At 36.9% G+C, this 13248-nt stretch overlaps 1 protein-coding gene across 1 annotated transcript in view; it reads right to left on the bottom strand.

Annotated features, from left to right (window-relative positions):
- Positions 1-1735: 1735 nt before the first annotated feature.
- The window catches only part of ADGRG6 (adhesion G protein-coupled receptor G6), a 136688-nt gene continuing 125175 nt past the window's right edge, over positions 1736-13248 (bottom strand). Inside the window, exons 25-27 of the mRNA XM_029943244.1 lie at positions 10796-10897; positions 9995-10147; positions 1736-4660 (exon numbers count right to left, since the gene is read on the bottom strand). Coding sequence (XP_029799104.1) covers positions 4482-4660; positions 9995-10147; positions 10796-10897 — 434 coding nt within the window. The 3' untranslated portion in view covers positions 1736-4481. The remainder of the gene's footprint in view (positions 4661-9994; positions 10148-10795; positions 10898-13248) is intronic.

The following is a 13248-nucleotide window of genomic DNA, read 5'->3' as shown; positions in this document are numbered from 1 at the left end:
TCCTAAAGTCACCTTGCAGTGAGGATTCAGTTCCTTCCCTGCCAAGAGCCTGGATGTCTCCCTTGTGTCTGCCCCAACCAGACACCCAGCCTTACATTGTGAGCTAGACTCGGCCTCTTGATGTTTCCACACAGCCTCCCACCCCACAATCAAGCCAACCTCAGCCGTGTTCCACTCACTGGCCTGGACTTTCCAACTGCCATGCCTGGAATGACTTTCCTAACTCTCAGGAGAGGCCCACTAGAATCTCTTGGAACTTCAAAAACCAAAACGTCACTAACGTATTGCTGGTTCAGAGCTTCTATCTGAAGTTCTGGAAGCTTTCATTGGAATCTCATGACACAGTGCATCCCTGGAATGCCTTCCTTCACGAAGGTGCAGGTTTTTGAAGGCCACGAGGTACTCTGATGTAGAACAGTGAATGCAAAGTCCAAGGGACTTAGGTCTGAACCCACTCTTACCTCTCATGTGGCCATAGCCGATTACTCACCATCATTAATCAACAATTTCCCCAAATGGAAGCTTAGAATAACAATACTACTGAAAATTAGAAGAGAGAGTAAAGAAGTATCTGGTACCCAAATGTGTTTATAAATTTGATATTTTTTTCTATTGAGTCCAAATTAATACATGTTGGGCTGAAGCTACCTGTGGTAATAAAGCATGTCATATTCCCCCTTCTTTGTTTTGACAGGCTACAGAATATAAATGCAAACATCTGAATATTTCACATTTATTCTTATTTTTTTCTAGGGAAAAAGAAAAAAGAAAACTGTTACTTTAAGTATTCTCCCTTAAAATGAAGAGGGAAGGTGGGAAGAAGAAAGGGAGGGAGAAAGAGAAGGAGGGCAGAGGGAGGAAAAGAGGAAGCTCGTGAGGAGGAGGGAGGGTGAGAGAGAGAAAAGGGGAGGGAGATCTTAAATGCTTTTATATGAGAAGCAAAATGTTATTCAACTGAAAACACAAAAGTGCTTCCGAAACACTGTGTGTGTGGAAAGCCCAATTCCCCCACATTTCACAGTATTACAAACACAGGTCAGCCTGCAAATCAAATCAGCGTTTCCCATCCACTGCTGCGACTGCACGTCAGGCTCTCCGAAGTAACCTGCTTGTCTACGACTGTAGATGAATTTTAAGCAACCATTTGTCTGTTTTCTTACCATGGCTTGGCCGGGAGTTGTGAACATTGGCTCAGAAGACCTGATTTCACAGTGACCAGCCAACACGCCTCACAACTTAGCACTGAGTAGGGCTGTGAGCCAAATTGGCCTTGGCTCTTTGCAGAAGAGAGTTATCTGAAATAACCACAGCAAAGGGATGTGGGAAGGTTCTGTTCTAATCATGCAAGTGAAGCTGGCTAAATTCGGTCATTTTCTAAGACTCCCACAATGAAAACAGCAACTATAAATGTGAGAAAATATCTCAGGACCTAACTCCATGTCATATTACTGACTTGGTTCCCTTGTCAAGATGCTGAAGACAGCCTCAAAAAGGAACCTACATTATTTCTAATCCTCCCCAGAGCTTGGCTTCACATCAGTCATCCGAAGAAAATCCAAGAACTTCAACATGTATTAATCCCCAGTGAACTGGATCTTCATAATATATTCATTCTTAGTGTTTTGGCAAAGTAGTGTCATGTCACCAGCTTAATTGGTGGCAGGTTATTTTCCAGTTGTCAAATGATCTTTTCCTACTTTAGAGTCGGAAATCAAAACGCTCACTCATAAAGGAATTGAATAATTTGGAACACGAACAACAGAAGTATTTATTCGAAAAACATTTTCCATTTAAGTAAAATGTCAAATCAGCTATAGTAGCTTCTTACTACTAATTCTAATTTGCACTCACAGTCACTTTTATTCATCATATTCAAAGATATTGCTACAGAAAACGATTTCACAAAGTATTTAGAAAAAACATATATATACACATATATACAGTCTCTCCCAAAGAAAGTTAATAAAAATAATAAATCCAGGCAATATAAGGCTAAGATATGAAATGAGCTGGCATTTGTAAACACAAATAAATAAATATGTACAAAAGAGCCTATGCCAACAATGGACAAAGGAAAGCTTCAGAATGCAGGGAACAATGATCAGAATAAACGATACTTTAGGTCCCTAGACGAACACAATGCAGTTTAAAAAAAGAGAAAAAAGAATTAAAAACAAAAGCAGGGGAGCTGAATTGATATTATTCTCAAGGTTAGGCTAACCTAAATTTTGGCTCCTCAGCTAAATGCCTGCAATTCTGTTCTGAGGCAACCCAATGAAGGTGAGCAGCCCATGCTCAGAATTGAGCATAGAATTTGGCTCAGTCTTTTAAATCCACCTGCAAATGCTTTACTCAGTTGTTTCTTCATCTCTCCTTACCTGATTACTGGAAATTTCTAATACAGAGCTGACATCATCGTCAAATATGAAAAAAAAAATTCCCAAATCTGAATGAGTATGAGTAGAAATCAAAGCCATTTTGGAAGCTCTTTATGACTATTAATTAAATAGGCACTGTGGGGTATATAAATATCACAGTAGAAAGCTAATGAAATTCTATCATGAGTCTCTAAGGCTTGGGGAAAAGTATATGAAGATTCAATGACTATTTACAATTAATTTTCATCTACATGTAACCTCTGCCAGAATAAGGAGGCTGTTACTAATATGCCTATAGTAAAGAATTTGGCTCTACTGTAGCAAATCTCAGTGACCTTAAGATTTACTATCCTTTCCTACTATATATGCTCCTCCCTTGTGAAAGCCAAGCTGAGGAATGCTGGTGTCTCCTCGGACAGTGTTCCGTGCTGCTGCAAAATGAAATGGTAATAAAACCCCACCACCATATTATCTTATCATTCATTCAAGTCTAGCAAATAGCTTTATGACTGAAGATCAGCAAAAGGTAAGCGGCCCCTTGGATGCTGTACAGTCCGACAACTCTCCTAGGTCTCAGACTGAGAGCCACCTGTGTTTTGAGCAGAGAGAAAGGCTCCCAGGTGCTCAGTCCTGGCCTCTGCCTTTAAGTAGACTGGTGGTGCCAGAATGTCCTATCTCCTGGTCACTTAGGATTATATCTCCCAGAACCCAAACCTTCCCAGATAACCTAGAGCAAATGTAAAGGTACAACATATACTGAGACCAATTTCTAAGGACCTAGATACAATCCCATTACTTAAAAAGCAATTTAAATGTTGTCTCCAACAAACTCACTAGCAAGTATATTACTTAGGGTCATTTGAAAATTAGGAAAACTGCTTAATATACATGCCTTACATGCAGAAGCCTAATCCATAAATAACACACCATCTATCTTGCCAGACGTGCCCTGGCTCTTATAATCAGAGGACACTTATGTACAAATGGTTTTTAGACTAGCAATTACAGACCCACATGTTTATAAATTATTTTGATTATAACAAGTCACCCATATGCCTCAGTTTATATTCTCTGGAACAAAAAAAAACACTTGAAAAGAAAGAGGCTTTCTAATTGTGCAAATGGAAATGTCTTAGTCTCTAGAGCAAGAACAGGACCATAGAGTCTCAATGATTATATTTTCTAAAAGGGAGAGACTATTATACACAATATGCCTAATAAAAATTCTTGTTCCTCCCATAAGACTGTGGGTTCAAATGATAGTAGAGAAAAACCAGAGGCCTAAGGGATTCATTCTTCAACAAGTAGATGGAAGTCCACATTAATGGAATGTCAACATCATACTAGTTTCAAATATATGGGATTAAATTCTAATTCATGATGATGCTTAAGGCTTGTGGCTTGAGCAGGACAAGTGAAACAGTAGAAGTGTACAGGGATTCATAGCAACTGGGTCAAAATTTTGGAAATGCTTTCTTTCTTAAACATATTAGTGTCTTGAAGGTTAAGCATTTGGTAGAATAAGAAAGAATTCCTTCCTAACCTTTGGATCAGACATTAAGTATTCTTTTGTATCTGTAGTTGAAATGTTATTGAAAAAGTAGAAATGCATTCATAGAAACTAGCACTGGGACTTAGGCACCCCCAAATAGTCATGACTATTTGTATGTTTCTCATTGTTGAGAAAGATGATGTAGCAAACGGCCACATCCAAAACCTAACAGTGGGCTGTGATGAGCCATTAAGTACCCTTCCTGAGCGCTGCCCCTCCCTCGTCCACTAACTTTAATGTCCCCCATCTTCTCGAGTTCTGATCAATCTGATCCAATTATATATGTAAAAAATCATATCCCCTGTACCTATTGGGTCATGCTGTTCTCAGTACTAAAGTTTTAGTGATGGTGGAAACTCCCACATGGAAGAAATACACTGAAAAGACAGATTTTAAAATTTTACAAAAGTTTTCTTAACAAAATACCTTCCTCCTACATGAACAAGCAGTTACCTAGGTCATAGCACGTTCACACGTGCCAGTCATAGTTTCCACTGCTTGCAGATTTTTACATTTTTGTTGACAGATTCTTCTTTCTTCTACTAAACATATTAAAACTTTGTGCTGTGGCTGAAGGTGTCTGACATGATAATATTTTTATAGAAGTTATCTGAATGAGCATTGCAATAATCCTTGACCTTATCAATGACTTGGTGGACGGGGATGATTGATGTTTGTTCTCCATCGGCATGGGTCAATTTGGATGAGGACTTGTCCACAAAAGCATTGTCTGAAAGAAATGATACAAAAAGTTAGGCTACAAGATGAGCCGGTGACATGGCCATTTTGCACATTAAAGAAGTTCACGAGGGAATGCAGTTCTGTTTCTTTCTTAGGTTAGGTAACACCCAGCTCTAAAATTTCATGCTTTTCCTCTTCAAAGTGCATTCCGATGCATGAATGAATGCTAATTTGCCTTCTAGTAATTTGTGTTGGAATTTGTTTCAAGAAATCTTCTTGTAAGTGGTATTTTTCAGAGTCAATGAATAGAATAATTAGAAAATTGCTACAAAAAATATGTGGCAAGTAACTAAAGAAAAGCAGGAACAGATTATATAACAAATAAAAGTTGCTATGGAAGAAATGTTTGATGTCTAAGATATGATTTCCAAATAATACAGGGAGGGAGAAATGGGAAGGTGACCATGAGTTGATAGGCACAGGGGATTCGTCATACTGTTCTCTCTAGTTTTTATATATGTTTGACACTTTTCATAATAAAATTTTTTATAAAACATAATTTCAAAGATTTGGGGTAATAAAGTCAATGAAAATAAACATGAAAGGGTATTTTATGAACTATGCCATAGTCTCAGAATGATTATTATCAAAACAATTGATAGTAATAAAGGACTGCTAAATACCTTTCTGTTCTGAATTTCCCTAATTGAGTAAGTTGTTTATGTGTAAGTTTTTATTTAAACTCCAGTTGTTAACACACAGTGTAATAGTGGTTTCAGGTGTACAGTTAGTGATTCAACACTCAATATTATGTAAATATTATTTCTCTAGACCCAAAACTTTTCAAAAATTGGTTCAGATAGTACTCTGAAGTTCACAGAAGCTCTATTATCTACAAATACACATGGCTGTCTTCATTTACCCTATGAATATCTTCTTGTCAGTATCTACCCAGCTCCCCTTCCCAACACATTTTGGAGAAAAATTCTACCCAAAAATTAACCACAGAGATTTCATATCACCGGAGGAGCAAATGTGACCTTTTACAAAGCACACAGTTCCCTACATTGTATCTTCTCTATTCACTGGGGAAGAGGCTAAAACTCTATTATGAAAGGCTGCTTCAAGGAATCATGGCTCCAAATTGGAAATGTTCATTGCAGGCATTTTTATGCTTTGAATAAGTTGCACCCAGTATGTGACACAACATTAAAGATCTATCAGTAATTGATAAAAGCCATTCATCATTGTATCTGTTGTCTTTGGAAATGACTCAAAATGTTCGACTGTTATCCAGTATTGAAGCAACTAAATAAAATGAAGACTAAAAGAGGAAATGGTGTATTCATCCCATACTAAAGGAAGAAAGAGAGAATAGATGGCTCATGAAACATGGCAGAATGTTCACCTCCCAGAACTGGTGAGGAAAAGGCTTAGGGAGTCATTGTTGAAGGGTCCCTCCCCGTTTAGCTCTCAGCAAGCTGATTGATTCTGTGTTTCCTTCAGTTCATATATTCACTAGCCATTGGTTTTCTATTGGAGATTTTTCTACTGATTTAGATATCAATAACAAATAATTTGTGCTTAATGTTTCTAGAAAGCCATACATCCTCAAAGAAGCTTCAAGGATACACTCATTCTGCTTCAGTGATGACGTTCAGGACAAGGTCCTTTCCAAATATGTGATCCAATTTTTGGGTCTTCATAGCCCATAAAGTAAAATTCTGAGCAAGGGTTATATTTTAATAGATATGCTATTTCCAGTCCTCTGGATATGTATTACATTATTAACGATATAGATTTTAATTGTAGCTGCAAGTTTGAAAACCAGGGGCTAGGGACATGAACTATTACTTGACCTATGCTGAAATACCAAGCAGATAAAAATCTTCAAAAAGCAGGCTTGGAATTGACGATTTCTCTATTATGACTTCTATGAATGTACCATGTAATTCACAAGAGCAATGGAAAAGTAAAGAATTTCAGTCCCTTCTAGAACAGACTTCTCAGGTACTGCTTTCCACCCCCCACTATTTTACCTTAAATGTGACCCCTTAATTCCAAAGCATGGTACATTTCCTAGAAGGAGCGGCTTGCAGACACCCACATGCAGAGAAAAGCCAGCACAGCACACAACCATTTGAAATTTCAGAAATTCCAGCTCAGAGCAGGAATGTCATTGTGCTAGCTGAGAAGTATTGTAAAGAACAAGCAATTTTGCTGGTGCGGCTAGAGTCTTAGTTTAATACATGCAAATATTCTTTTATTACCTTGCAAAAATTCATGCATTCGAAAAAGTAATAAACGTTTACCTGAATGATCCACTTTTGTTGAAGGAATGCTCTTAGAAGACATTATCTACACCATAAACATATGAATTTCTAGATCAATTCCAAGAAATAAATTAACTAGATATCCATGATGATATGCAGTGACTTTTTGCATACTCTGAGTGACCCAAGGAAACCAGAAGTCCTACTGAGAAATAGCTAAGCAGCTAAAGGCCATTCATACATCAGTTGATAAGAAACCATAAATTACTATATTGCAGAAGTAGTATCATATAGCTGACTATATCTTTATGCTAGTTGACAAGAACTCATTTAACCCCAAGGGTTTTTTTTTTTATGGGAAACAGAAAAACATTAATGCATTCCTTTAAAAAAAAACATACATAACAAAGTTTTTCTTTGGTACCTCAATTTCTGAATTTCCTTTTATCTTTTAGTCAGTTTTACCCATTATCCTTAAATACTTCTAAATATTTCATTAATACTTCCAAAATGTCCTCCGTTCCAACTGATCTTCCTTGTCATCATCTGTCCCCTTTTAATAGTGGCATTTTTCTGGCTAGCTATTCTTTTTTTTTAATGTTTTATTTATTTTTGAGACAGAGAGACAGAGCATGAGCGGGAAGGGGCAGAGAGAGAGCGAGACAGAATCTGAAGCAGGCTCCAGGCTCTGAGCTGTCACCACAGAGCCCAACGCGGGGCTTGAACCCACGAACGTGAGATCATGACCAGAGCCGAAGTTGGACGCTTAACCGACTGAGCCACCCAGGTGCCCCTGGCTAGCTATTCTTAAGAGCACAACAATTTGATTAGTCTAATCCTTTTTCATTCATAACTGATACATAATACACACCATTTGCATTTTAGAAGGGGAGGCAAAATGAGTATTTTTTTCTTGAAAATGAGACTGTTTTCTTAATTTCTCTTTCTGCTACCTCATTATTAGTATATATAAATGCAACAGATTCCTGAATATTAGCTTTGTATCCTATAATTTTACTGACTTCATTTATCACTTATAGTAGTCTTGATAGAGTCTAGGATTTTCCATATATAATATCATGTCATCTACAAATAATGAAAGTTTTGCTTTTTATTCTTTTACCAATTTGGATGCCTTTTCTTTTCCTTGTTTTATTGCTATGGCTAAGACTTCCAATACTATGTTGAATAAAAATGGTAAGAATGGACATCCTTGTCTTGTTCCTAATCTCAGAGGAAAAGCTCTCTGTTTTCACCACTGAGTATGATGTTAGCTGTGAGTTTTTCATATATGGCTTTAATTATGCTGAGGTATGTTCCTCTAAAACCTACTTTGTTTTTATCATGAATGGCTGCTGTATTTTGTCAAATGCTTTTTCTGCATCTATTGAAATGGTCATATATGTATCTAATTTTAAGTTTGATTAAATAAAGTGAAAAATTCATTCATTATAAGTAAAAGATATTTTGTTCCAGGAAACCACCAATTAGATAGAATAACCTATCTCAGACTATGTACCTGCCACCAAACTTCTTACAGAGGTGTTTAAAGAAGGATACACAGACCTCTTAATTGAGGTACACTGTTTGCATACAGGACTCAGGCTGCATCTTATTCTGGAAGAGAGTCCATAGCTTTTATCTGATTCTCCAAAATGTCCTCTGCTCTAAGAAATTTTGAAAACTGCTGTCCTGACCTGTTCCAAGTTTTCAGATCTTTCTTTAAGAATTAATTTTGGGGGCACCTGAGTGGCTCAGTCAGTTGGGCATCCGACTTCGGCTCAGGTCATGATCTCGTGGTTCATGGGTTTGAGCCCCACATCGGGCTCTGTGCTGACAGCTCAGAGCCTGGCACCTGCTTCAGATTCTGTGTCTCCCTCTCTCTCTGACCCTCCCACCGCCCCTGCTCATGCTGTCTCTCTCTCTCTCTCTCTCTCTCTCTCTCAAAAAATAAATAAAACATTAAAAAAAGAATTAATTTTTGAATGAACAAACTCTCTAAACACCCTAACGTTTTTCCATAATGCTATCTAAAATCTCAGGCAGTGGCCATTCCAGTGGCAAGGTACAGATGGTGATGCAGGCAGGGACATGTGGAAGGATTCGGATGTACATGTGGGTCATCTGAAATGTAAGTGTTTGCAATGTAAACATTTACATATCCCCTACACATCATCCTCCTATCTGCAAAATACCAAATATTAATCTTTTCAAGTGCCATTTGCTTCTGCTTATATTTAATAACTAAACAGATTCAAAGTTAAAAAGTTATTTCTATTATCTTTTTAAAAGCATCTTTAATGAGGAAAGTGTTGGGTGCTAAGTGGTGACAGCTGTTTGTTTGAGGTATATTTAGTATTTGAAAGTAGCAATTCTTCTAGTTTCCTTTAAACTATTAAAAGATTGCAATATTTCACACAACTCGCTGGCTATCAAGTGCGGCCAAAGAGTCTCTATTTCTACATTGTCTTAGGCTTGTTCATACACATGCTCAATGTCAGAGCCTGTGGTCACTGTAAATATCATGAAGTACCAGGAGATGAATAAAGATGGAGTTTCTCACCATCCTGTGTCATTTTCCAAATATTATGTCCTCTATCATATTTATTCAGTGACTTAAATAGCAATTGTCAATAACACATCCAATGATTAAGAACTTGAGTCTTAAATGTAACATATATCTTAGATTGTTTTTCACCTGTTCCCGTGTCAACTTGCCAATTAAGTTTCATAATAAGTTATAACATATGCTTTCTTATGAATAATTATAACTCAATTTCTATATTTTTAAACTAAAAACAATAACTTTTGAATTCAGATACCATATTTTTTTAAAGAAAACTAAGCTTTGAATCAAATGAAGTAAATAATATTCAGAGGTAGTAATATTATGGCTACATGGACTCAATATTGGTTGTAAAGGTTAAAAAAAAGAAAATATTCACAACAGCAATGGATAAGTTCTTCGAATATATATTGATATTCATAAATCTAACATAAGCACATGAATAGGCAATGTTATCTGTCAATCTTCATGATATGCCAATTGTAATAAAAATACGATGAAAAATGTACCAGAGAGCATCTTTCCCACCGCCAGAATGACTCACCAGTGTGGCTATTCCTTTTGAAGTAGGTGGTGGAGCTGGATTTTGATTTGGATGTAAGGTATGTTGAGTTGGACCCAATGGAGCTTGAGGACAAAGACTTTCCTAGATTGTCAGAACTTTTCTTGATGATATTGGTAGCTGTCTTGCTCCAGTCTGAAAGAAATAACATCTCTCCATGAACCTGCTTTAGGGGGAATATGCTCTCCTGTGAAGAATCATCACCACATTATTTAAGAAATTTATCCAAGGCATTCAATTTTCTTAGATGCTAGCAATGGCTCAGAGAAGAGATTGGCATATGAACAATAATAAATGAAAGTAGTTTCTTGATTTGACCCATTGCACATATTGTTTAAAATCCTACTTTAATTTTGTAAGGGTGAGAAGTAATCACTGCCAAAACACAAAAAAAGTAATACTACTCTTCAAATATTTATTTCATAGTGAGAAAAATCTCTTTGCCTAATAATGTCATTAAGGACCTCAAAAATGTGGAAAGGTGCACATGTTATAGTGGGACCTCTGGATGTTGGTGTTGTTAAATTAGACACAAAACCCTGGACAACTCACACCTGGCTGGAATTCATGCTTCTCTGCAGAGCAGAAGGGTGAGGCCGAGTCCTCCCTCAGATCTCCTGCAGTCCTAATGTTCTAAGACCCCAACTAACATCTTCACGTGCTCCACCTTTATTTACAATTTACTACCATTGGGATTAGGTTGCTCTGACAATGGAAGACCAAATGAGAAAGGTTTCTGACTACCCTCGGGTATAAAAACCAATTGTCAACATGCCCATTTACCTGAGTTGTCTGCTAACCGAAATCTACCACAGCAGAGATGACGCCTCCACTGTTTCTGAACGTTCTCTTTCATAGCACAGTGGAAAATAAATATAAATAAGCCTGCAACAAAAATATATATAAATATTTAAACTAATAGATACATTTTTAAAGATAAATCTTGTAAAACACATAGATTCATTTGAAGTTGTTTTATGTTTGTTTTTACATCTGAGTCACTAAGAAACAAAAATCCTAAGGAATCTTAAAGTATGTAGTAGATGTCTTAATCCTTTAGAACAGAACACAAAGGTTCAGTTAAAACTAGAATAATTACACAGATCTGATTCTGTCTTTGCCGTTCTGTTCAGCAATTATTATGACTTAAACTAAAGATTAAGCTGAAATGGGCAATACTCAATATAAGATGCATTTAATATTTCCCTTATACTTGTTTCAAAATTATTTTACAGTATTTCATAAACTTAGAGAAATTAGAAAATGGAAAATATCCATAAGTTCAACATGTAGTGTAACTTGTGTATTCTAACCTGTTTTGTGTATGCATATTATTCTAAGTTTGTGTCACTGAAAAATGGTATTTTTGCAGGTCAAAAATGGCACCAAATCAGCAAATTCAGGTGGCTACACTGGCTTGTTTTTAGTTTATCAACATTTTCATGCAGAAATATTTCTGTATTGTGGAAGTCTTCATATGTATAGGCATTCCCCTAATCCATCAAAACTAGCTGGATCACTAAGTGGCTTTGGAAGCCAACCACTTTCAACTTTCCAAGGAGTTTGCTTCTGCATTTTCACTCTCCCTTTGCTGCCTAATTGATTTCTCTGTCATTTCGTCTATACTTGATTATTCCCTTTACTTACCAGAATATTCTAGTATCTCTCTGTAAAAATCAAACATAAAATGTTCCTCCGTTAACCCCCAATCTTCTTTTGGCTTCAGCTTTTTCATTCCTAGTTTTCCCATAAGGCTTCTGAAATGGTTAACTTTTGCTATCTCCACTTCTTCTTAATTCTTCTCTTCTCAACCCATTCTAAACGGGCTATCACCCACACCTACGATGCCACTGCTCTTGTAAAGGTCAGCACAACTTCAGCATCGCTAACTCACTTTTTGTTCCCATGTGAGTAGACCCATCAACAGCACTCAGCATGATTGACTGTTCTCTCCTTCTCGATACTGTTTTCTCTTAGGTATCTTCCTTACTTGCTTCCTGGTCTCCTTAGCAGATTCCTCAGTTTTACTTGTAAATGTTGATATGTCCATGACTTAGTCCTGGTGTTCTATCTTTTCTATGGACGGTCCTCATATCCTCTGGGCATGCTGGATGCATGCCATATGCTAATTTTGCCCCCATTCCTTTCTCTTGCCACCACACCTCCATCATGATGCAAATCCATGCTGCTTATAGGACATCTTCACTGGCTGTACCTCCACTTAGCAGCATCTCAAACCACTAATGTTCTACACAGACATCCTTTTCATCACTGCCCTCACACTAATATCTCAAGCTCATTCCTGCCCAATAGTACTTCAAAGCTTCTTCTTTCAAATCTTTCCAATACTGCTCCCTGTCACTCAGGTGTTAGATCAATTGCTGACTCCTCAAAAAGGACCTCATCGACTGATTATTTCATTTTCATTTTCATTTTATGTTTTAACCTCTAGTCACACCTTGACACATACTTTTGTCATGACCCTTATCAGTATTTAATATTCTTGTCATCCTCATTTATTTATTGATTTGTTTGCTTAGTTGTCCACTGTTGGTAGATAATAAGTTCCAAGAGCACAGGATATTTGTCACTCAAGGCTGTAGTGGTCATTCCAAGAAGGATACCAAGGACTAAGCAGGGACTCTATGAATGTTTGTTGAATGAATAGTAAGCATGATTAACTGCTCATTTATTTTACATGAGTTAATTGAATACTTATATGTACATCTGTATGTGTTAAATGTATTTGGCGGTGGGGTATGAAAACAGGAATAGAACACTAATTAAGGATCCATAGACTACAGTGAAAACATATTTAAGACAAACATTTCTAAAACGTATGCAAGTTGTACGCACAGGTACTGCCTTAGTAATATACCATACTATGCCAAATATCTACATAATGGAAGGTCTTTTAGAGGATGTAGGGCTTGAACTAAACTTGAAGAAAGCTTTGGGTGGAGAGGAAGGGAAGTTTCCAAAGAAGGGTGATTCATTCAGTGACCATTAAGCACTGCTAAGCAGGAGGAAATGTTGTTTTAGGAGCCGGATATTCAAAGTCAACAAGGTAGGCGATCATTGCTTTCATGAGGTGAAGGATCTAGCATGGAAAGGGATAAAAGTAAAAAAATATTAGAGCTCATTTAAGGGACATTAAGACTTATCTGTTCTTTTTTAATGTGGAGTATTCATCAGGAAAACTGTAAATTACATTGCAGTGTGTATAATTGGAAAAG

The sequence above is a fragment of the Suricata suricatta genome, chromosome 7, assembly GCF_006229205.1.
Source record: "Suricata suricatta isolate VVHF042 chromosome 7, meerkat_22Aug2017_6uvM2_HiC, whole genome shotgun sequence".
NCBI lineage: Eukaryota > Metazoa > Chordata > Mammalia > Carnivora > Herpestidae > Suricata > Suricata suricatta.
The sequence above is the reverse complement of the archived record's forward strand: the minus strand, read 5'-3'. Positions and strand labels throughout refer to the sequence as shown.